Source organism: Orycteropus afer, unplaced genomic scaffold, assembly GCF_000298275.1.
Source record: "Orycteropus afer afer isolate SDZICR_OR568_19922 unplaced genomic scaffold, OryAfe1.0 scaffold00264, whole genome shotgun sequence".
Classification (NCBI taxonomy): Eukaryota; Metazoa; Chordata; class Mammalia; order Tubulidentata; family Orycteropodidae; genus Orycteropus; species Orycteropus afer.
Genome location: NW_006921851.1, coordinates 1612255 through 1636138, shown reverse-complemented (window position 1 = coordinate 1636138; position 23884 = coordinate 1612255). Strand labels below are relative to the sequence as shown.

At 40.1% G+C, this 23884-nt stretch overlaps 1 protein-coding gene across 1 annotated transcript in view; it reads left to right on the top strand.

Annotated features, from left to right (window-relative positions):
• The window catches only part of PRKAG2 (protein kinase AMP-activated non-catalytic subunit gamma 2), a 619849-nt gene that overhangs the window by 480353 nt on the left and 115612 nt on the right, over positions 1 to 23884 (top strand). The window contains exon 5 of the mRNA XM_007950134.2: positions 18444 to 18524. Within this exon, the coding sequence (XP_007948325.1) occupies positions 18444 to 18524 (81 nt within the window). The remainder of the gene's footprint in view (positions 1 to 18443; positions 18525 to 23884) is intronic.

Here is a 23884-nt window from a genome sequence, read left to right as displayed (position 1 = left end):
TCTTGATTTGTCAACTCAACAAATTTTACACTTAGAATGGATACGGTTTATTGTAGGTAAATTATAACTCAATAAAAAAGAGGCATTGAAATCTTTCCAAAAGATTTACATTGGTATTTAGTTGGCTTTGTGCCCCTAGTTTGCTAAATCTGACTAGCTACATAACACTATAGATAGTAAAGAAAGATCCCAGAATTCCCTAGACCCAAATGTACAAGATGCCATGGAAGCATTAACCAATTCCTTTAATTACAGCTTTAAGTATCACGTTCCCTTTTAGTCACTTTACCTAGAATAAGACATAACAATAGTGGAAGTAACTGGTCTCAATAATTTCTGTACCTTTACACCAATTTATGGCCAGAGCTTCCATAAATAAATACATTAAAAGGGATTGAAAAACTATTAGTAGTGATTTGTTCAGAGGGAGGGCGGTGTTAATGATATGTGGGATAGATAGTAGTGAAGAGAAGGGGGAGACTTTCTTGTGATATTTTTAATCATTCTGTGTTGTTTTATAATATAAACAACAACAAGAAAACACAATTTTTCTGTTAACTTTTTATTGTGATTTGCATGAAAATTTACAGAGCAAATTTTTTCCATTCAACATTTCATACACATTTTGTTTTGTGACATAGACTGCAATCCCCACAATTTAACAGCTCTCTTCCCTCTTCCTCCCTGTGGTTACCTTTTCTTTGTATCCTTTTTTCCTATGTATTCCTTCCTTCTGAGCTTTCTCCCTGCACAAATGCTGCCCTTCTGATCTCCCACGGTTGATTGTTCTAAGAAGTGCACCTCTCTGGTGTAACAGTTCAGCTCCTAAGCCTGTCTCTTATTTGGCTAAAGTTAAGCCATGGGAGTGAGTTCAAATATAGGCCCTATGGGTGAAAAGAGGCCATAGTCTTGGGTGTTTTACCAGTTTCTACCAGACCAGTAAGCCTGATCTTTTTATGATTTTTAGTTTTGTTCCACATTTTTCTCCCATTCTATTCAGGATCTCCAAGTCTCTTTCCACGTGGTTGGCAGTGGAAGCTGGGCACAATCTAATTCTTGTCTCAGGGTCATGTAGGCTGAGGTGTCCATGGTCCAGTAGTCCTTTGGACTAATTGTTTAGATGTGTCTTTGATTTTCTTCACTCTTCTTTGCTCTATGACCAGAGACTAATAGTTGTACCTCAGATGGCTGCTCACAAGCTTTTAAGACTCCAGTCACTACTCACCAATGCAGGATATAGAACAATGTTTCTGTGTAGTATGTTATGCCAATTGATCTTGATGTACCCTGCGACCATGGTCCCAAGACTGCAGGCCCAGCGACTGATGCCCTCAAGGTGTTTGGTTGGGGCTAAATTTGCCCCAATAGCTTTATTATATGTATGCACATTTTCATAGCACATACAGATACATATATAGAAGTATCATCTGCCAAATCTATATATATATATATATATATATATATATATTCCCATCCACCTACCCATACCTGATCATCTTGTCTGTCTACTATGTATCAACTCATAAATTAATGTTTGTTATTACTGATAATGCAGTATTGTGTATGTAGTAGTATTTACCTTTGTTGTCTGTACCTCTTTTACACCTCTCCCTGTCTTCCTTTTCCTTAATAATATTGTGCTGGTCACCCATTTTTGGTAAATTGTCTTTCCCTTCACCTATGTCTCTTATGTAGCTGGTAATCAAGAAAGAAAGTGTCCTTCCACATGTAAAACTTTCCTTGACTTTTTATAATAGTAGACTCATACGATATTTGTCCTTCTGTGATTGACTTATTTCACTCAGCAATAATGTCCTCCAAATTCATCCACATTATAAAGTGTTCTGTGGAGTCTTCCTTATTCTTCCATAGTATTCCATGTTGCATAGTATACCATTGTGTGTATGTATCTTAGTTTGGTTATCCATTCATTTGTTAATGGGCACGTAGGGTGTTTTCATCTCTTTGCTATTGTGAATAGTGCTACAGTGAATGAGGCCGTGCACGTAACTATTTGTGTCCTGGCTCTCATTTCTTTAGGATATATACTTAGTAGGAGCTCTGGTAGCATAGTGGCTAAAGCACTTGACTGCTAACCAGAAGGCTGGCGGTTCAAACCCACCAGCCACTCCTCGGAAGGAAGGTTGGGCAATCCTACTTCCGTAGTGATACTGCCTCGGAATCGCTATGAGTCGGGGCCGACTCGACGGCACATAACAACAACAACAACTTAGTAGTGAGATTGCTGGATCAAATGATATTTCTATTTCCAATTTTTCAAGGAACGACTGTACTGCTTTCCACAGTGGTTATACCATTTTATAGTCCCACCAGCAGTGTATGAAAATCCAAATCTCTCCACACCCTCACCATCATTTGTTATTTTCTGTCTTATTGAACTTTGGTATTCTTACTGGACTGTGATGACATCTCATTTTTGTTTTGATTTCCATCTCTCTAAGGGATAATGATCATGAGCATTTCTTCATGTGTTTCTTGGACCTGAATACTTTCTTTGGTGGTCTATTCATATCCTCTGCCGATTTTTTAATTAGTTTTTTGGGTTTTTTTTGATGGTGAGGTGTTGAAGTTTTCTATAAATTTCAAAGAGAAGTCCTTTGCGAGATATATCATTGCCGAATATTTTTTCCCAATCTTTAGGTTCTCTTTTTACTCTTTTGGATAAGTCTTTTGATGCACAAAATAATTTAATTTTCAGAATGTCCCAGTCACCTAGTTTATCTTCTGCTGTTCAGGCATTTTTACTTATGTTTGATAATCTATTTATGCCATAAATTAGGCCTCCTAATTTTGCCCTTATGTTACTTTATAGTTTTAGGTTTTACATTCAGGTCTTTGATCTTGAGTTAGTTTTTTTGTATGGTGTGAGATATGGATCTTGTTTCATTTTTCTGAAAATGGATATCCAGTTTTGCCAGCACCATGTGTTAAACAGACTATCTCTTCCCCATCTAGTGGGTTTCAGCCCTTTGTCAAAGATCAGCTGTCCATAAGTGGATGGATCTATTTCTGGGTTCTCAATTCTGTTCCACAGGTCTGTGTCTGTGTCCACTGATCTGTGTGTCTGTTAACAACCATACATTTCAAAGTTTGTAACTCAGGTGCATTAAGAACTGAAAGATGAATTGAGCTTGTTGAGCAATACTTATTTTTTTATTTCCCAAAGTATTTTAAGAATTGTCAACATAATAGAATCTGTTATTTAGTTCCCAGTAAGTTGTGTTAAACACAAAGCTAATAATAAAATACCTTGAAAATAATTGTTGTTGTTGTTGTTATGTGCCGTCGAGTCAAACCCGACTCATAGCGACCCCTCCTTGGGTTTCCGAGGCAGTATCACTACGGAAGTAGGATTGCCCAACCTTCCTTCCGAGGAGTGGCTGGTGGGTTTGAACCGCCAGCCGTCTGGTTAGCAGGCAAGTGTCTTAGCCACTATGCTACCAGAGAAAATGATTAGCAAAAAATAAAAACAAATTTGGATTCACTCATAAAAGTCAAGAGAGATATTTCAGACTCTGAATAATAAGCTCCTTAGAACTAGAAATTGAAGAGTAATCATGCTGACTTATCTATGTATAGGGTTCCTAGTCCATATATTCTACCAATTTCTAATTATACCAGGGCATATTTATTCAACACATACTTTATTGACCACCTACTACAGTGATTGGCACATAATACATATTAAATAATATTTGCTGAATGAATGACTATTTTCAAAAGCATAATATTGCCTACCTTTTGGAAATTAGAAGATAAGTTTAACAGATAATGCAGACTAAAAGGACTTTTTTTTTTAGTTCAATCATTTTTCTTTACCTCTTATTTATAACACTTACTTTGAAACAAGTTTTCAGTTGACTTATTAAACTATAGAATTTGGTTTCCACTGTCTTTGAAAAGATACTGTAGAATAAATAAATAAAGCATAACATTTTCATAAATGTTAGGCAGAAAGTAATTTATTTTATAGCATTTGAAATTGCTATTTGGAAAAGTATCAAAATAAACAAAACCTTTCCCCAAAATATATTGTTTGTGGTATTGAATACGTTATGTATTTTTGAGTTTCATCAAGTTCTCACACCACTTTAAAAAATCAATTATTTTCATTTAACAGACACTAAAATTGCAGGATGGTGGCAAGAGCTGGCAGAGACCTCCAGTCAATATCCAAACCTGGATGTAAAGTGCTGTCACCAACCTTTCCCTCAGCATAGTCTATTAAAAACTGTTTGCTGACATTATTTCTTAGCACAGTCACTATTTTCTTCAAAATGTTAGTTCCAGTGCTCAGGAGAAAATGACTATGGTCATTTCTCAAAGCTATTTAAGATACTAAAATCAATAGTTTACCCACCAAGTTCTTATTTACTAATCTCATTTACTAGTAAAGAATAATTAATTTCACTCAAATATCTTTTGAATTGAATGTGCCAGGAAGGAGTTTTGGTAATGCAGTACTTAAGTGCTTGGCTGTTAACGGAAAGGTTGGTAAGTTGGAGGAACTCTACTTCCATAAAGGTTACCCTAAACCCACTATGAATCTTTACAGAAGCAGACTGCCACATCTTTCTCCTGTGAAGCAGCTGGTGGGTTCAAACCACCAACCTGTTAGTAAACAGCCAAGTGCTTAACTACTTCACCACCAAGAATTCTTCTATACAGATTAGTCTTGAAAACCCTATGGGGGCAGTTCTACTCTATCTTTCAGGGTCACTTTGATTGGGAAGCAACTCCACAGCAATGTTGTTTTTTTTTGGGGGGGGGGTAGTGGTGGTGGTGGTTATGTATGTACCAAACACAAAATGAAGGAACAGACAAAAATGAAGGAACAGACAAAAATGAAGAACAGACTTATGTTTGCCATTCCAAGAGATTCTAGTGTTTAGGGGAGACAGAAAAGTAAATTTCAACCTGTTGCACTAAATGCCATACTGAAGTAGGCAGAGGGTGTGGATTAAGAGAAGCAATTAACCAGACAAGTTGTAAGAAAAAAAGGTCAAGAATCTGGAAAGGGGGGACTTCTGGTAAGTTGGAGGAACAGGCAGACAAATGACACAGACCCTCTTCAACAAAGAAAGGAGAAACCAATTGACAGAGATGCCGAAGATAATCCTGGAACCCTGAGCTTTGAAAGGAACTATACAGAAGTGGATTGGGCACCAACTAGTGGAAAAACCTGAACAAAAACTGTGAGTACAAAGATGGTTGGAGCTGCGGACTGTCAGCTACTCTGATGAGACCAACAGCCTGAATATTTCCAAGTGGTGTTGGGACCTGAGAATTGACCTAAAGATCAGTCCCAGTCACCAAGAGCTGCAGGGACCACTGCTCTGGTGACATATGACTAGGAAGGGAAACAGCAAGGAGGGAGACAACCTGAGCTGTGGACTTTCTGCTGTCCATTTTGATTGTTTACACATGCCAGCCATTTTGGATGTTCAAATTTACCAAGGATGCAGCCATTTTTAATGTTTACAAGTGGTGGCCATTTTGGATATTTAAAGCCACTGAGGGCGCAGTCATTTTGAATATTTACAAGTGGCAACCATTTTGGATTTTAAAGTGATAGTATTGTCATTCAGATTCCAGGGACCTAAGGACAGGCTCTGTTTGCCAGGGTCGGCAGGGACATACGAGAGGCTGACAATAAGAAAGAAGACAGGTGGTGAGTGTATAAGTGCTGTCAACTAGTGAATACAGGAGCACAGCACAGTACCCTGCCTGTATACATAACATACAAACAAAACAAAGAAAATGAAAATTACGGGCAAGTCACTCCAACATATAATCACCAATTAAATACGAACACAAAAACATCACAATGCCTTGGAGACAATAGAGCATCACAGTCCAGACAAAGAAGCAAGATAAAGCAGGAGAAACAAGGGAACAGGATACAGACCCAAAACACATCCCTGAGGAAGACACAGCATTGGAACTCCCTGATAAGGAATTCAAAAGAATTATATTTAGGTATCTTCAAAGGATTGAGACACAGACCAAGAAAAACACAGACAAAACCCTAGAAGAATTTTGGAAGAAAATACAAGAACAAAATGACAAAATAAATGAAAAATTAGAAATGATTCTAAATCTACAGATAGAAATCCAGAAGATTAATACTAAATTGTCAGAAATAGATAACACATTGAAAAGGCAAAGGAGTAGAATTGATGCAATGGAAGACAGAATTAATGAGACTGAAGACAAATACCTGAATACTTCTTTGGAAAGGGATCAATCAGAAAAAAGATCAAAACAAAATGAAGAAAGCCTAAGGTTCATGTGGGATACCATCAAAAGGAATAACCTATGTGTCACTGGAATTCCAGAACAGGAAGAGAAAAATAAAACCACTAGAAAATTGTCCAAGATTTGTTGGAGGAGAACTTCCGTGATAGGATGAAAGACAAGAATATATCCATTCAGGAAGTCCAACAAACCCCAAACAGGATAGACCCCAAAAGAAAAACACCAAGACATGTCATCGTCAAATTCACCAAAACCAAAGACAAAGAAAGAATCATGAGAGCAGCATGGGAAAAATGAAAAGTTACCTACAAGGGGCAACCAATAAGGCTAAGTTCAGATTTCTCAACAGAAACCATGCTGGCGAGAAGACAGTGGGATGGTATATATAAAACCCTGAAAGAGAAAAATTTCCAACCAAGAATTATGTACCCAGCAAAACTGTCCTTCAAATATGATGATGAAATTAGGACATTTCCAGATAAGGAGAAATTCATAGAATTTGTTAAAACCAGACCAAGCTTACAAGAGATGCTAAAGGGAGCCCTTTGGACAGAGAAGCAACAACAGCAAACAATAACTGACCATTAACACACATGATAATGTAACCCAGAAACCAACCCAGCTATGGAAGTATCCAAAGTAAAGAAGCCTACAAGATTGTAAACAGGGAACCGGAAACATCAATTAACAAATGAGGACAACTACAAACCAAAAAGAGGGAAAAAACTGTGTCATTACAGAATTTCTAGATGATAAGGAAGTCAAGACTACTACAAGATAGAACAGACTATTCTAAACATGGGAAGAAAACTATAAATCACAGGGTAACCTCAAAGAAAAATGACCAACCTTCACATCAAAATAAAAAAGAGGACCAGCATAAATATTCAGCAAATACTAAAACAATAGCAATGAAGGAAGTGATAACATGATTCACAAACAAAATGAACTCAGCATAGAAAATTATATGGAACAAAGAAATCGACACAATGAAAAAGTACATGACAAAATTGACAGCAACAAATTCATATTTGCTGATAATTACATATCTGACAAGGGACTTATGTCTAAGATTGATGGAAAACTCCAATGCCTCAACACCAAAGGAATTAACAATCCAAGTGAAAAATGGGCAGAAGACATGAATAGACACTTCACCAAGGAGGATATTCAGGTGGTCAGCTAATACATTAAAAGATGCTCATAGTCATTAGGCATCAGAGGGATGTAAATCAAAACAACAAGGAGATATACCATCTCACCTCGGCACTGATGGCAAGGTTCAATGAGACAGAAAATAACAAATGCTGGTGGGGATGTGGAGAGATTAGGACTCTCATACACTGCATGTGTGACCGTGAAGTGACACAACTACTGTGGAAAGCAATATGGCGATTCCTTAGAAAGTTGGAATTGGAGATACCATTTGACCCAGCAATCCCATTACTAGGTATATATTCTAGAGAGGTGAGAGCCAGGATGGGAACAGATACATGCACGCTCATGTTCATTACAGCACTGTTTACAATAGCAAAAAGATGGAAACGACCTACATGCCCATCCGTGGAAGAGTGGATGACCAAACTATACACATAGTGGAATGCTATGCAGCACTAAAGAATAATGTAGAGTCTCCAAAACATCGTATGATATGGATGAACTTAGAGGACATTATGCTGAGTGAAATAAGTCAATCACAGAAGGACAAATATAGTATTAGTTCGTTGTTGTGGAGGGTCAAAGAAAGGTTTATATATGGAGGGAAACTTTCTTTGTTGGTTGTCACGGGTGGGAGGGGAAGGAACACTGAAAAAAATGCATTGACCCATGTCACTTTAGTTTTGTGTATTTCACTGTACATAAATTATATTTCAATAAAATGCATTAAAAAAAAAGAGAGAATCTGGAAAGACCGGCTGGTGAAGAGTGATCCAAATTTTAAAAGAATGATTAGGAATTAGTCAAGTGATGGTGGAAGTAAGGGAGAGGCTAGAATGTTCAAAAACCTTAGAACAGTGAGTACACAGTATATTGCAGGAGCAGTGCATTTAGACTTAGGTATAAGGTACACAGAGCTGGCAAGAGAAGATGGAGACGTAAAATGAACAGGCACTTGCTCTGAGCTAAGGAGTTTGCACAAAAATTCCTAATGTCTCCTGAGAATCACCGAATGGCTTTAAACAAGGAAGGAACAAGAATAAGTCCTTATTTTTAAAGCTCACCCTGGCCACAGGGTAGAAAATGGACAAGCTGTCCCAATATCCAAGCCCGTGATGGTAGGAATCTGAATGAAGGTGGCTGTAGCAGGATAATACAAGTGGGTTGTCTTAAGAGAGACTAAGACAACAAGATAAGAGGACTCAGAGACTATCTAGATGGCTGAGCTTGCGTTTTCTGTAGAAAATTCACATGGAAATAACCAAGACATTATCTGGGAGGTTATCTCAGGAGAGTTCTGGGCCCAAAACTGAGGCTAGGAAGTGTTGAGCACATAAGTGGTGTTTCAGCTGTCTGGAGAAAAGAGGGTGAGGGCAGGACAGGACTTATTTTGTCCCTCCCATCCAGGCTCTGGTCTTCCTATCCCATGGAGGACACCATGCAAAGCAAAGCCAGAGTTCAAAGAAGAGAGCAAGGGGAATATAGAAGCTGTGGGTTTTGATATGTTAAATTATTCAGGGCCTGCTTATCTAGTATTCAAGGTTTTGATTTATTTCTTGCAGTAGCTATTTAAGATTTTTTTTAAAAAAAAGTGCTGAGCAAACTGCTATCTGACCTAGTTCATAAAGGAGTGCTTTTTTTTTTTTTTTTTTAGCAGGAATTTTATAATTAAGTTTTCAGGCTGAAGTTTTCCTTTCCCTCTTAGTCCTTCAGAATACTGTATTTTTGCTACACCTGTGCACAATAATGTAAGACAAACCTTAATAATTGGGCATTTTCTACCAACCAGAAAGTAATACATGCAAGGCTATGGCTCCATGTGATTCAGGAATTAACTGAAAACAATTCAACTCTTAAGAGCCTTCTGCTCTCCATCACACTACAGTGCAGAAAGACCAGCCTGGCTGCAGAGGGTGATGGCACAGGCAGAAAGTCCCATATTGCAAACTGAACAAGTCATCTAGAAAAAAACTGGTGCCACTTCACCCTAATAGCTCATTCTCCCTCAGGAAATATATCTGGATAATTGGGGGGGGGGAGTTGGTAGTGGGTTTTGTCTCTCTGTTTTTGGTGCATCAAATATCTCTAGTCTTCATGGACTAAGAGAGATAAGATAGTATCATATATGCAAGCCCCTGTCTCTTTGCATGTAAAACACTGCCTGGGCCCTTCCCCTCTCCTCTCCTCCTTAAATGGCTTTCTCCACTTGCCATATATAGCTAAAATTAAGAGTGGCATAGGAATGTTGCAACTTTAAGACATCACTATAAAGGGCATCTGACAATCACTGCTTTATTTGTACTTATTAATCTATCACTGTTTGACTCTGAATACATTTATGTAGGGGACATTGGTCAGTGGTAGAATTTTCACCTTCCATGTGAGAGAACTAACTGGGTTTGGTTCTTAGCCAATGCCCTTCATGAGTAGCCATCACCCATCTGTCAGTGGAGGCTTGCACATTGCTACGATGCTGAACCGGCTTTGGTGGTGCTTCCATAGTTGACAGACTATTAAGAGAGCCTAGCAATCTACTTCCAAAACTCAGTCAGTGAAAACCCTATGAAGCACAATGGTCCAAAGAGCACTCATGGGGATGGTGCTCGACTGGGCAGGTTTGGTTCCATTATGCATGAGGTTGTCATGAGTAGAGGGCTGACCAGATCTCATCTAACAATAATATACTTATGAATACATATGAAAGCTTTAAAAGCTTTCCTTCTGTCTTTCTAAGAAAGAAAAAGTGGTATGTCTTAACAATTGACAACTACCTGTGGAAATAAATTCAACCTTATTAGTATATTACATAAACATTTTTTATTTTGGGCTACTCCTATACCCATTATCAAGTGAAGGTACATAAAAACTAAAAGTCACATTAATTTGTTTCAATTTCTATTCTCTGTCAAACTCAATAGTAATGGTTATGGTCTTTCTAGTTTGTGGATGACTTTCCAGTACACCATAACCTTCTGAGAAACGTACTCCCATCTGCTGCCATTTCAGCCTCCCGAAACCAACACATTAGGATCATAAGTGAAACTAATAGAGGGCCTAATGATTAAATACCAATGAGGAGTTTCTGTTTTAAAAATTGTACCAAAATTACTCCAAGAAACGAAAAGTGTAGACTTTTTAAAATTAAGATGACTTTTCTATTATGTTTCACCAAACTGTATTTTGTAAAATAAGCCTTTTTATTTTTAGATAATTGTATATTTGCATGCAGTTCGAAGAAATAATACAGAGAGCTCCTGTGTACCCTTCACCTGTTTCCCCAATGGAAACATCTTGCAAAACTATTAAAAAAACAAAAACAAAACCATTGCCACTGCATCAATTCCAACTAATGGTGATCTGATTAGTTACAAAGTAAAACTGCCCTGTAAGGTTTTCTTGGCTGTGATTTTTTCTTAAGCAGGTCCCCAGGCCTTTCTTCTGGCACTGCTGGGTGGGATCAAACATTTGGTTAGTAGACTAGTGCAAACCATTTGTGCAACCCAGGGGACCTATACTGCAAGATTGTATTACCCGGGAAATTGGAACCCTCATCCACCGCTGATGGAATGTAACATGGTGCTGCCACTTTGGAAAACAATTTAGCATTTCCTCAAAATGTTAAAACAGAGTTACCATATTACCCAAAAATTCCACTCCTAGCTACATACTCAAGAGAAATAAAAAGAAATGTTCACACAAAAACCTTATAAAGGAATGTTCACAGCAGCATTATTTAAACTAGCCAAAATGCAGAAACCACCCAAATGTCTATCGGTGGATGAATGAATAAATAAAATGTGGTATATCCATACAGTGGAATGTTATTCTGTAATAAAAAGGAAGACGTTCTGACACATGCTACAGTATGGATGTACCTTCAAAACATTTCTGCTAAGTAAAAGAAGACTATCACAAAAGACCACATATTATTCCATTTATACGGTATGACCAGAAGAGGGAAATCTATATAGACAAGAAAGCAAACTAGTGGTTTCCCAGGGTGGAGAGATGAGGGTGTTTAGGGGTAACAGGGAGTTACATTAATGGACATGGGTTTTTTTTGGATGGTGAAAATATTCTAAACTTCTCTAAATATACTAAAAACCACTAAACTATACAGTTTAAGTGGGTGAATTTTATAGTATGTGAATCATATATATGTTTTCAAAAAATTAACCCAAATTGTAATTGCCTTCACATGATTTAATTAGCTTCTCTTGGCTCATGGAGTGAAAAAACTATAGTACAATATAACAAGGCTTTTGGCATTGATACAGTCAAAATGCAGAAGAACTCCATGGTAGTAAGTATCCCAATGTTGCCCTTTTATAGCCAGTCACTTTATTTCTTCCCCTTCCATTCCAGAACTCTGGCAAGAGATTAGAACACTAATCTGTCCATTTTTATAATTTTGTCATTTTATGAATGTTATATAAATAGAATCACATATTATGTGACCTTTTGAGGACCCCCCCCATACTCAGTATAATACACTTGAAATTAAGTTGTCGCATGTTTTGATTTGTTCCTTTTTTATTGCAAAGTAGTATTCCATGGTATGGATATACCACTGTTTGTTTAACCATTCACCTGTTAAAGAGTATCTGTGTAATTTCCAGTTTGGGCTATTACAAATGAAGATGCTATAAACATTCATGTATAGTCTTTATTTCTCCAGTATAAATCCCTAGGTGTGAAATTGTAGCATTGTGGCATAGTAATTGTATGTTTAGTTTTATAAGAAACTGCTAAACTTTCCCAGAGTGGCTTTTTCATTTTTACATTCCCACCAGCACTGTAAGTGATCCAGTTTCTCCACAATCTTACCATCATTTGGTGGTGTCACTACTTTTTATTTCTGTCAGTCTGATGGGTGTGTAGTCATGCTCAATGTGGTTTTAATTTACATTTCCTAATGGAAAGAGGATGTGGAATGAGGGATATCATGACTGATGTCAGATGGATCTTCCTTGTAAACACAGACAACCAGAAAGATGTTTACTTGTGTTTTATTAACTATGCAAAGGATCACAAGTTATGGATAACATTGAGAAGAGTGGGAATTCCAGACCACTTAATTGTGCTCATATGAAACCTGTACATAGACCAATAGGCTGTTGTTCAAACAGAACAAGGGGATACTACATGCTTTAAAATAAAGAAAGGCATGCATCAGGATTATATCCTTTCACCATACTTATTCAATCCATATGCTAAGCAATAATTTGAGAAGCCAGATGTGGTGCAGTGGATTACTTGGTATGGCTTTTCTAGCCAGTCTTTATGACTCCCACTAGATTACTGGGTGGGACCATGCAAATAGGTGTATGGAACTCTAATGTGAGGACTGGTTAGTTTTGTCATTCTGCTAGGCTTAAATGTGCCCTCCTAGAGGCAGAAAGTGGGATTTCACAGCCATCAAGAGAGAAGAGGCAGAGAAGTGGAGCACCTTGGACCCGAGATCTTTCCACTGGACCTCTTTGGCAGAGACGACCAGCTGAGACAACTGCAGAAGAACTAAGAAGCACAAGGCTGAGTGGCCAGGCTTGCCAGCCCACAGAGCAAGAAAGCTGAGTGCCTTTGGACAAGAGGCTTGCAGACAGAGTAAGATGCACCTAGGTATACCTATCAGCAGAGCAAATCTGCTGCAAAAGAGTTTTTAAAAATGCTAAGAAGCCAAGATGTCACTTTGAAGACTAAAGTGCACCTAACCCAAGCTATGGCATTTTCAATTGCCTCATATGCATGTAAAAGCTGGACAATGAATAAGGAAGACCAGAGAAGAACTGATGCATTTGAATGATGGTGTTGGTGAAGAATACCAAATGCACCATGGAATGCCAGAAGAACAAACAAGTCTGTCTTGGAAGTACAGCCAGAGTACTCCTTAGAAGCAAGAATGGTCATCAGTCCCTGGAGAAGGATATCATGCTTTAAGTAGAATGTCAGTGAAGAAGAGGAAGACCCTTAGTGAGATGGATTGACACAGTAGCTACAACAATGGGCTCAATCGTAGCAACGACTGTGAAGATGATGCAGAACCAGGCAATGTTTCTTTCTTTTGTACACACGGTTGCTATAAGCTGGATTTAACCCAACCACACCTAACGATGACAATGGCTAGTGATGTTGACCATCTTTTTATGTTCTTATTTGCATCTTTTCCCTATGTTGTACCTGGATAAAAATCCAAACCAATTCCCATTAATTCTGACTCATGGCAACCCCATGTGTTGCAGAGTAGAATTGTGCTTCACAGCTTTCAAGGCTGTGACTTTTGGGAAGCACATCACCAGGCTTTTCTTCCAAGGCACCACTGTTGTTGTTGTTAAATGCCATCGTTTCCGACTCATAGCGACCCCATGCACGGCAGAATGAAACACTGCCCGATCCCGCGCCAGCCCCACAATCCCTGCTATACTTGAGCCCATCATTGCAGCCACCATGTCAATCCATCTCGTTGAAGGCCTCCCCCTCTTTCGTCGACCCTCCACCCTACCAAGCATGACATCCTTCTCCAGGGAATGGTCCCTTCTGACAACATGACCAAAATAGGTGAGACGAAGTCTGGCCATTCTTGCTTCCAAGGAGCATTCTGGCTGCACTTCCTCCAGGACAGATCTGTTAGTTCTTTTAGCAGTCCATGGTACTTTCAGCATTCTTCGCCAGCACCAAAACTCAAAAGCATCAACTCTTCTTCGGTCTTCCTTATTCATTGTCCAGCTCTCACATGCATAAGAGGCGATTGGAAATATCATGGCTTCTGTCAGGCGCACCTTAGTCCTCAAGGAGATATCCTTGCTCCTCAGCACTTGAAACAGTTCCTTCGCAGTTGATTTTCCCAATGCTACACGACGTCTAATGTCCTGACTGCTGCTTCCATTGGCATCGATCGTAGAAACAAGCAATGTGAATTCTTTGACAACCTCAATCTTCTCTCCATTTATTGTGATGCTGCTCATTGGTCCAGTTGTGAGGATTTTTGTTTTCTTTATATTGAGACGTAATCCATACTGCAGACTGTATTCTTCAACCTTCATCAGTAGGTGCCTTAATTCATCCTCACTTTCAGCAAGCAAAGTTGTATCGTCTGCATATCTCAGGTTGTTAATGATTCTTCCTCCAATCCTGATACCACGTTTTTCTTCATATAGTCCAGCTTCTCGGATTATTTGCTCAGCATATAGATTGAATAAGTGTGGAGAAAGAATACAATCCTGACGCATTCCCTTCTTGATTTTAAACCATGTAGTGTCCCCTTGTTCTGTTCGAACAACAGCCTCCTGGTCAAGGTACAGATTCCTCATGAGTACAATCAAGTGCTCAGGAATTCCCATTCTTCTCAATGTTATCCATAATTTGTCATGATCCACATAATCAAATGACTTTTCATAGTCAATAAAACACAAGTAAACATCTTTCTGGTATTCTCTGCCTTGAGCCAAGATCCATCTGACAACAGCTATGATATCCCTTGTTCCACGTCCTCTTCTGAATCCAGCTTGAACCTTCTGAATTATCTTCAGTAAGATCTTACTTGCGTGCGATATTAATGATATTGTTCTATAATTTCCACATTCTGTGGGATCACCTTTCTTTGGAATGGGCACAAATATGGATCTCTTCCAGTCAGTTGGCCAGGTAGCTGTCTTCCAAATCTCTTGGCATAACTGAGTGAGTGCTTCCAATGGGGCATCTGTTTGTTGAAATATCTCAATCGGTATGCCATCAATTCCCGGAGCCTTGTTCTTCGCCAGTTCTTTCATTGCAGCTTTGACTTCTTCCTTCATTACCATTGGTTCTAGATCATATGCCACTTCCTGAAATGAATGAAGATCGATCAGTTCTTTTTGGTACAGTGACTCAGTGTATTCCTGCCATCTTCTCTTGATGTTTCCTGCATCATTCAGTATTTTGCCCATAGAATCTCTCAATATTGCAACTCGAGGCTTAAATTTTTTCTTCAGTTCTTGAAAGAACTGAAGAAACGCACCACTGGATGGGTCCAAACCACCAACCAACTCAGTTAGTAGTTGGGCGCTTAACTATTTGTACCACCTAGAGCTCCTTCTAGCTTTATAGTATTATTTTTTTTCCTTGTGTTGAGTTTTGAGAGTTATTTTTATTTTCAGATACTAACTGTTTATCAGCTATGTGGTTTGCAACTATTTTCTCCCACTCTGTAGCTTGTCTTTTCATCTTCTAAGTAAGGTCTTCTTTAGACAAAAATTTTTAATTTTGGTGAAATCCAAATAACTTATTTTTCCTCTTATAGATTATGCTTTTGGTGTCATGTCTACAAACCCTGCCTAGCCTTAGGTACTGAAGATTTTCTCATTCTCCCCACCCCCCAAAAAAAGGTTTATACTTTGTATTTAAGTCTGTGATCCAATTTAATTTTTGTGTAAGGTGTGAGGTGTAGGTGGTTTTTTTTTTTTTGTTTTTTTTTTTTTAATTTATGGATGTCCATTTGTACCAGTACCATTGCTTTTTCACTTTTTTCAAAAATCAGTTGGGCATATTTGTGTGGTCTTTTTCTGGGCTTTCTATTATTGTTTATCCCTCCACCAATACCACACTATCTTGATTAGTGTAGCTATACAGTAAGCCTTAATATTGTGTGATTTCTCACTTCATTACTCTTTTCCAAGACATTCTAGCTATTCTACAGCCTGTGCCTATGCATATAAATATTAGAATAATCTTGCCTGTGTCTACAAAACAAAACCCTGCTGGGATTTTTATAGGAATTACATTAAATCTAAAGATCAATTTGGGTGAACTGACACTTTACTATGTTGGGTCTTCCAATCCATGAACATGGGATTCCTCTCCATTTATTTAAGTTTTTGATTTCTTTCATCAGCATTCTGTAACTTTCAGCATATGGGTCTGGTACATATTTTCATAACTGTATACCTAAGTACTTCATTTTCTCTGTAAATAGTATTGTTTTTGATATCAGTTTCCACAATTCACTGTTGTATAGAAATGTGATTGGTTTATTGATCTTATAACCCTATGACCTTACTGAACTCACTTATTAGTCCCAGGAGGTTGGGTTTTTTTTGCATATAACTAGGATTTTTCTATGTAGACAATCACGTCATCTGCAAATAAACCAAAAACCAAACCCAACCCACTGCATCAAACTGATTCCAATTCATAGCAACCCTATAGGACAGAGTAGAACTGCCTGCCCTAGGGTTTCCAAGGCTTTAAGTCTTTATTGAAGTAGACTGATGAAGCCTCATCTTTATCCAGTGGAGCAGCTGGTGAGTTTGAACTGCCCAGCTTTTGGTTAGCAGCTGGATGCTTTAACCCCTGTGCTTCATCTGCAAATGGGGACAATTTAATCTCTTCCTTTGCAGTGTGTATGCCTATTACTTCTTTTTCTTGCCTTATTACAGTGGGTAGAACTTCCAGTACTAAATTGAGTAAGAATAATGAGAGCAGACATCCTTGCCTTGTTCCCACATTTAAAATCAAAGCATAAAAAAAGTATTCAGTCCTTCACTGTTAAACATGATGTTAACTGTATGGTTTTTTTTTTTAATCATCAGACATTCTACAAAAGTAGTTTTGTCTTGACCTTCAGTGCTCTTTTTGTTTGTATTTTCCAAGGGGAAGCTTCATTGACACTTAGGGATGGGCCCAACTGAGATGACAGGGCAAAAACAAAAAGCAAAGGGGATTTCAGTACTTTGTTCTCCAGCTGGGCTTGCAAGAGTGATAGGACCAAAGGTCTTTTCAAGTGATTGGGCCCTAATTAGCACTAGAAATCTAATCTAATTAACAAGGTCCCTGGATCTTTAGGTTTAATGTAATTGCTATAAAATTAAGTAGCCGCCCACTGTGGAAGGGGCAAAAATTGCTTGTCACAGAGGTGAGGCCTCAGGGAATGGGGAAACCTGCCCCCTGCGGCTGCCAGCATCATAGCTGGTGACAGGAGTCTCAGATATTCAGGATGACAGAAGTGGCCAGGGCCAGATTTAGTTTCCTGTGAATTTTTGCCAACGGCTTAACCTAAGACGAAAAGAGCTGTTAAGTGAGGCAGCAAATGACTAGTTCCACTGCTGCAAAAAACTGAAAGCAACAAAGTGCATCTACAATACACAGAACATTTTTTTTTAACAGGAGTTAGGGATAGGCAGTTTAATCTAAAACCTAAAAAAAATAAAAAAATAAAAAAAACCCACGCACACACATTACCTACCACTCTCGCTGGCCCACCCATCTCTCTTTTGGGTCCTGAGGCCTCCAGCTCCAGGCCTTGCCCCATCGCCCCGCCCATTCCCGCCCCCGCTCCTGCCCCACCCTCAGGTTGGGCCTAGACCACACCTTAGCAGGTGAAACCAACGAGAAAGTACCAACCGTGGGTGGCAGGGGCGGGTGAGTGAATGTGAGTGCTGCAGGGTGGTAACACGAGGCGAGGAATAAGAACATGGGCCTCTGCTAATGGCGTCGCTTCCCCTACGGGAAGGCGGAAGGCCGCAGCCGGATGATGGGCGCCTGGAGCCAGCCTTGCGCCTGCGCGGGTCGGCCCTGGAGGATGGGCAGCCCAGAGCGACCCCAGGGCCCACCTCAACTCTCCGACCCCGCCTCCCCTCTGGAGTCTCCTCCACAGTTCATTCCTCCGGGGGGACTCGACGCCCTCTGGGAAGCGGAACGTTCCACTACGAGTGGGGAGAGGCTGGGGAACCGCCAGTGAACGGACGCTGGAGGGGGAACCTGCGGCTGCCCAGCGCTCCTGGGGGTGGGGGAACCGGCGACTACGCGGAGCCCCGCCCCCGGCCCGGGGTGGGCCATCCGCTGGTCCCTCCTCCTGGGGTGCGGGCGGGCGGGTGCGGGTGAACACCGCCCCCGCGGAGCCCGGTGCGAGCCAGGCCGAGCCGGCGGGCCGAGCCGGCGGAGCGTTCCCCCCCGCCCGCTGCAGGTCCGGGGCGTGCTGGGCGGCTCCGAATGCTGATCCTTCTCCCCTCCTTTTCCTCAGGCGGCTACTGTAGCGGCGGCGGCAGCGGCAGCGGCAGCAGCTCCGGGGACCGCTGGAGTCGGCATGCTGGAGAAATTGGAGTTAGAAGAAGAAGGTGAGTGCGCGCCTCCCTTGGCCAACTCTGCCCTGTCTCTGCTCCCGCTGTAATGCGCCTTTCATTACACGTCGAGAGAGATGTAATGGAGGGGGAGCCTCGGTGTAGTGAAACGTTCGGAGGCTCTACCGGCCCCAGCGGACAGGAGCTGCTCGCGTGCAGCGCAGACCCTCTGGTAAGGGCTGGACTTTCCGCCCACTGCCCCCCACCCCCCCGCCGTCCCTGGTCCTCCGGCAGTCTGGCCCACTTGGGTCCGGTGATGCACATGCAGCGCCTGTGCTTCGCGGCGGACCCCACTCAGGCTAGCTTGGCTGCGGAGCTGCGTGCTGCATTTTGCATGAGGAAGTCAAGGATCAGGGATGAAGACGTCGTTATCGGCAGAGATAAGGTCTACAGTAGCACGTTGGTGCTTTTCGAATGAGTGAAATACTAGCTGAGTTTCAACTGGGGAGCCCAGCAATGGAGCCATCAGCACAGTTGGTTTGGTCCTTTTGTCCTTATAGTTGTACTCTATAGCAAGGTGTCATAAAGTAGTAATTCTTAATCACTTAGAGGCAATTTAGAGCTAACCTCCAAATTATGTTTATAGTACGTATCTTTAAATAATACAGATGGGTTCCCTTATTTGTATTTGTGAAAATTCCATCAGTAAGTTGTATTTTCTTTTTTCATGGGAAAGTTAAATAGGAAAACCTGAAGTGGCTCGGTTTTGAGTTAAGTTGACGCTCCTATGCCATCATTGCCATTGCTTCTTCCCCTCCCTTTTTTTTTTTTTTTTTTCATTTTTCTGTCCTATTTCTCATTTACCTGAATTTTATACTGAAGCTGTTAAATTTTGAAGGAATGAGCTTGATCTTTGGCAGAATTAATATTTAAAATGGAGTATGATGAGCTCAAAGTTAAAAAAAAAAAAAAAAACTTTATATAAAGTGCTTAACAATTTGAGGAGTTCAAGACTTTTACACAATTTTGTCTTTCCATTATTTATTAAGTGACTTCTTTTTTACCCATGTGTATTGATACAAAAAGCTCCCGAAACAGAGTGTGCCATGTGGATGCTGTCTCTAGGCCAACTATAATAATACTACTAATGTTCATTTACAATCAGGCAATTATTTAAATATACCTACCTGATACATTTGTTGTGCATGTTGTTGTTGTTATGTGCTGTGGAGTCGGACCCGACTCTTAGCGATCCCTCCTTGGGTTTCCCAGGCAGTATCATTACGGAAGTAGATTGCCCAACCTTCTTCCTTCCGAGGAGTGGCTGGTGGGTTTGAACCGCCAGCCTTCTTGACTGTTAACCAGAAGTCTAATTTTCACTAGTATGTACAAAGTGGTATGGTGTGCACTTTTCATTAAGACACTGAATGTGTAATTCACAGAGATTTTCTTTGTTACTTATATTAGTAGAATAACCAAACCAAAACCAAACCCACTTCCGTCAACTCGGATCTGACTCATAGTGACCTCTTCTTGGGTTTCCAAGGCACTATCACTATGGGAGTAGATTGCCGAGCCTTACTTCTGAGGAGTGGCTGGTGGGTTTGAACCAGGCTTCTGGTTAGCAGTCACATGCTACAAAAATGGCAAGGATGCCACATGTTCTGACCTACTCTAATCCTACAAGAGGAAGACAGGATTACCAGCAGTAACCCAAGGCCTGTTGCTACAAGGCCAGACATGCTGCCTCCCTCCAGCCCTTTCTCCAACCGTTCCTCCCAAAGCACCCACCACCTCTCTTCTGGGTTCGATAATTTGCTGCAGTGGCCACACAGAACTCATGGATTACGGGGTTTATTAGGGAAGCATCAGGCTACAACTCAAGTTTAGGAAGAATGCTCAGTCTCTCCCAGCCCACCATCCCTCAGCCAAGAGTCCCTCACAGTCTCTTCCCCAGCAGTCCTTGTCCCTCGGTGTCTCGCTCAGCAATGTGTGTCTCTTGCATCTCTTTCCCAGCAGCATGTGTCTCTTCCAGTAGGGCGTGTCTCTTTTGGTAGCACATCTTCCTCAACCAGCAGTCAGAGTTCTGCCTCTAGGAGGCCTCCCTTTTGAAACCGGCAGGGTGGTCAGACTAGCCAATTATAGCATCAGAACTCTAAGCACCTGAGAGAGAGTGGGCACCTCCCAGAACATTGTTTTGTGCCACTCCCAACAGAAATACTCCAGGTGGACACCTTCAGCAATCAGGAGCTCCTCAGTTGCTCATAGCAAATCCCACATTGGAGTTTACAAAGACTTACGGGTAGAAAAGCCACACAAAGTAATTTACTACACTGCACATGCCTTAGGCACTATGCCACCAGAGCTCCCATATCATTAGAATAGTCTACTGCATTTCAAATGTTTGCATAGCAGCATGGAGGTGGGAGAAGACTGGAAAGTGGCTTCTTTATTAGAGAAGCAGCACAGTTGTAGTTAAGAGCCTAGACCCAAGTTCAAATCTCAGTCCCATCTCTTACAAGCTATGTGACCTTGGACAAGGTACTTAACCTCTCTATGCCTTAGTTTCCTCATTTATAAAATGAAGCCAATATCAGGGTATTGTGAGAATCTAGTGTGATAACCCATATAATTCTATTAGTATACTGTTAACCTATAGTAAGCTTTCTGTAAATGTTAGTCTTCATGTGTAATGTTCTTGATGTCATCATACATCTCATCTGGTCTTTGGTCATTGGTATTAAGTGCATCAGTGGTCTCTAAATTCAGGTGGGATATAATCAAGGTTATATTTTGGCTCTCGTGGACTTATTTTAATTTTCTTTTGCCTCAACTTGAATTTGCATATGAGCAATCGATAGTCTGTTCCACAGTCAGCAAACAGTGATTTAAAAGACAGGAAAGGAAGAAAAAAACAAGATGACTGTCAGAAGAGACTCTGAAACTTGCTCTTGAGTGTGGAGTAGCTAAAACAAATGGAAGAAATGCTGAAATAAAAGAACTGAACAGAAGATTGCAAAGCTTGAGAAGACAAAGCAAAGTATTAAATGAAATGTACAAAGACATGGAGATTGAAAACCAAAAGGGAAGAATACACTTGGCATTTCTCAAGCTGAAAGAACAGATGGGAAAGTTCAAGCCTTGAGTTGCAAGGATTCTATGGGCAAAATATTGAATGATGCAGGAAGCATCAAAAGGAAGAACTATGTGGTCACTATATCAAAAAGATTTGGTTGATGTTCATCTATTTCAGGAGATGGCATATAATCAAGAACCAGTGGTACTGAAGGAAGAAGTCCAAGCTGCACTGAAGGAACTGTTAAAATACAAGGCTGCAGGAATTGACAGAATACCCATTGAGATGTTGCAACAACCAGATGGGTTGCTTTAGGTGCTTCCTCGTTTATGCCAAGAAATTTGGAAGACAGCTGCCTGGCCAGCTGACTGGAAGAGATCAATATTTGTGCCCATTCCAAAGAAAGGTGATCCAACAGAATGTGGAAATTATTGAACAATATTATTAATATCACATGCAAGTTAAATCTTGTTGAAAATAATCCAGAAATATTGCAACAGTGTATTAACAGGGATTCCAGAAATATAAGCTGTATTCAGAACAGGATGCAGAGCAAGGGATACCATTGCTCATGTCAGGTACATCTTAGCTGAAACCGAAGAATACCAGAAAGATGTCTACCTGTGTTTTATTGGCTATGTATTGACTATGTAAAAGTATTGGACTGTGTGGATCATAACAAATTATGGATGACATTGCAAAGAATGGGAATTCCAGAACACTTAATTGTGCTCATGAGGAACCTGGACATAGACCAAGAAGCTGCTGTTCATACAGAACAAGGAGATACTGCATGATTTAAAATCAGGAAAGGTGTACATCAAAGTTGTATCCTTTCACCATACTTACTCAATCTATATGCTGAGCAGATAATCTGAGAAACTGGCCTATATGAAGAAGAACAAGGCATCAGGATTGGAAGAACACTCATGAACAACGTGCCATATGAAGATGACACAACCTTGCTTGCAGAATGTGAAGAAGACTTGAAGCACTTAAGAAAATCAAAGACTACAGTTTTCAATATGGATTTCATCTCGACATAAAACAAAAATCTTTGCAACTGGGCCAATAAATAATATCATGATAAATGGAGAAAAGATTGAAATTGTCAGGGATTTCATTTTACCTACATCTATAGCCAGCCCCCATGGAATCAGCTGTCAGGATATTGGATGTATTGCACTCGGCAAATCTGCTTCAAAAAACCCCTTTAAGGTATTAAGAAGCAAAGGTGTCTCTTTGAAGACTAAGGTGTGCGTGACCCAAGCCGTGATGTTTTCAGTCATTTCACAGTCATGTGATAGCTGGACAATGAATAAGGAAGACCAAAGTAGAATTTAGACTTGAATTGTTGTGTTGATGAAGAATACTGAAAATACCATGGACTTCCAGGGGAATGAACAAATCTGCTGTAGAAGTACAACTGGAATATTCCTTGGAAGAAAGAATGGCCAGACTCCATCTCACCTACTTTGGTCATGTGGTTAGAAGGGACCATTCCCTGGAAAAGGATAAAGTAGAGGATCAGCTAAAAGGGGAAGACCCTCAATGAGATGGTTTGACACAATGGCTGCAAATAGGGCTTAACCATAGCAAATATTGTGAGGATGGTGCAGGATCAGGCAGTGCTTTGTTCTGTTGTACATAGAGGCGCTGTGAGTTGGAGATGAGTTGATGGCACTGAACAATGAAAACAACAAATGTTAGTAACTGTTGTTTAAATGTCATTCATTTACCATTGTACTGAATTTGTAGACTTTTTAAGGCTTTGATTTGTGGCTCTTAATGTAGAGATTCTTCTCAGCATGGGATTTGGTGGTTTTTATTATTATTATTATTTTAATTTAATTATGTTTCTTTTCTCAGTATAGATATACAAAAATCAAAAAACCAAACTCACTGTCATCGAGTCAATTCCAACTTACAGCGAACCACTTTGGGTTTCCAAGGCAGTAAATCTTTATGGAAGAGATTGCCCAGTCTTTCTTCCAGGAAGTGGCTGGTGGGTTTGAACTGCCAACTTCTGGTTAGCAGTCAAATGCCTTACACATAATGCCACCAGAGCTCTTTATAGATATACAAGGTTTTTTTCTTTTTTTCTTTTTTTTTTTTTTTTGGTGCATTGCCTTTGCCAATGGAATTAATGTTAAGTTAAATCTAATTCATAAGTTGAAATCCACTCACTGGCCACAGGTTTGGTTTTGATTTATTAAACTTAAGCATCTAAGAAAAAGAATTTCCTAATTGAGAGATTTAGCATCGTGGCAGGATATAAGATCAGCATCCAAAAATCAGTTGGATTCCTCTACACCAGCAAAGAGATTGCTGAAAAAGAAAT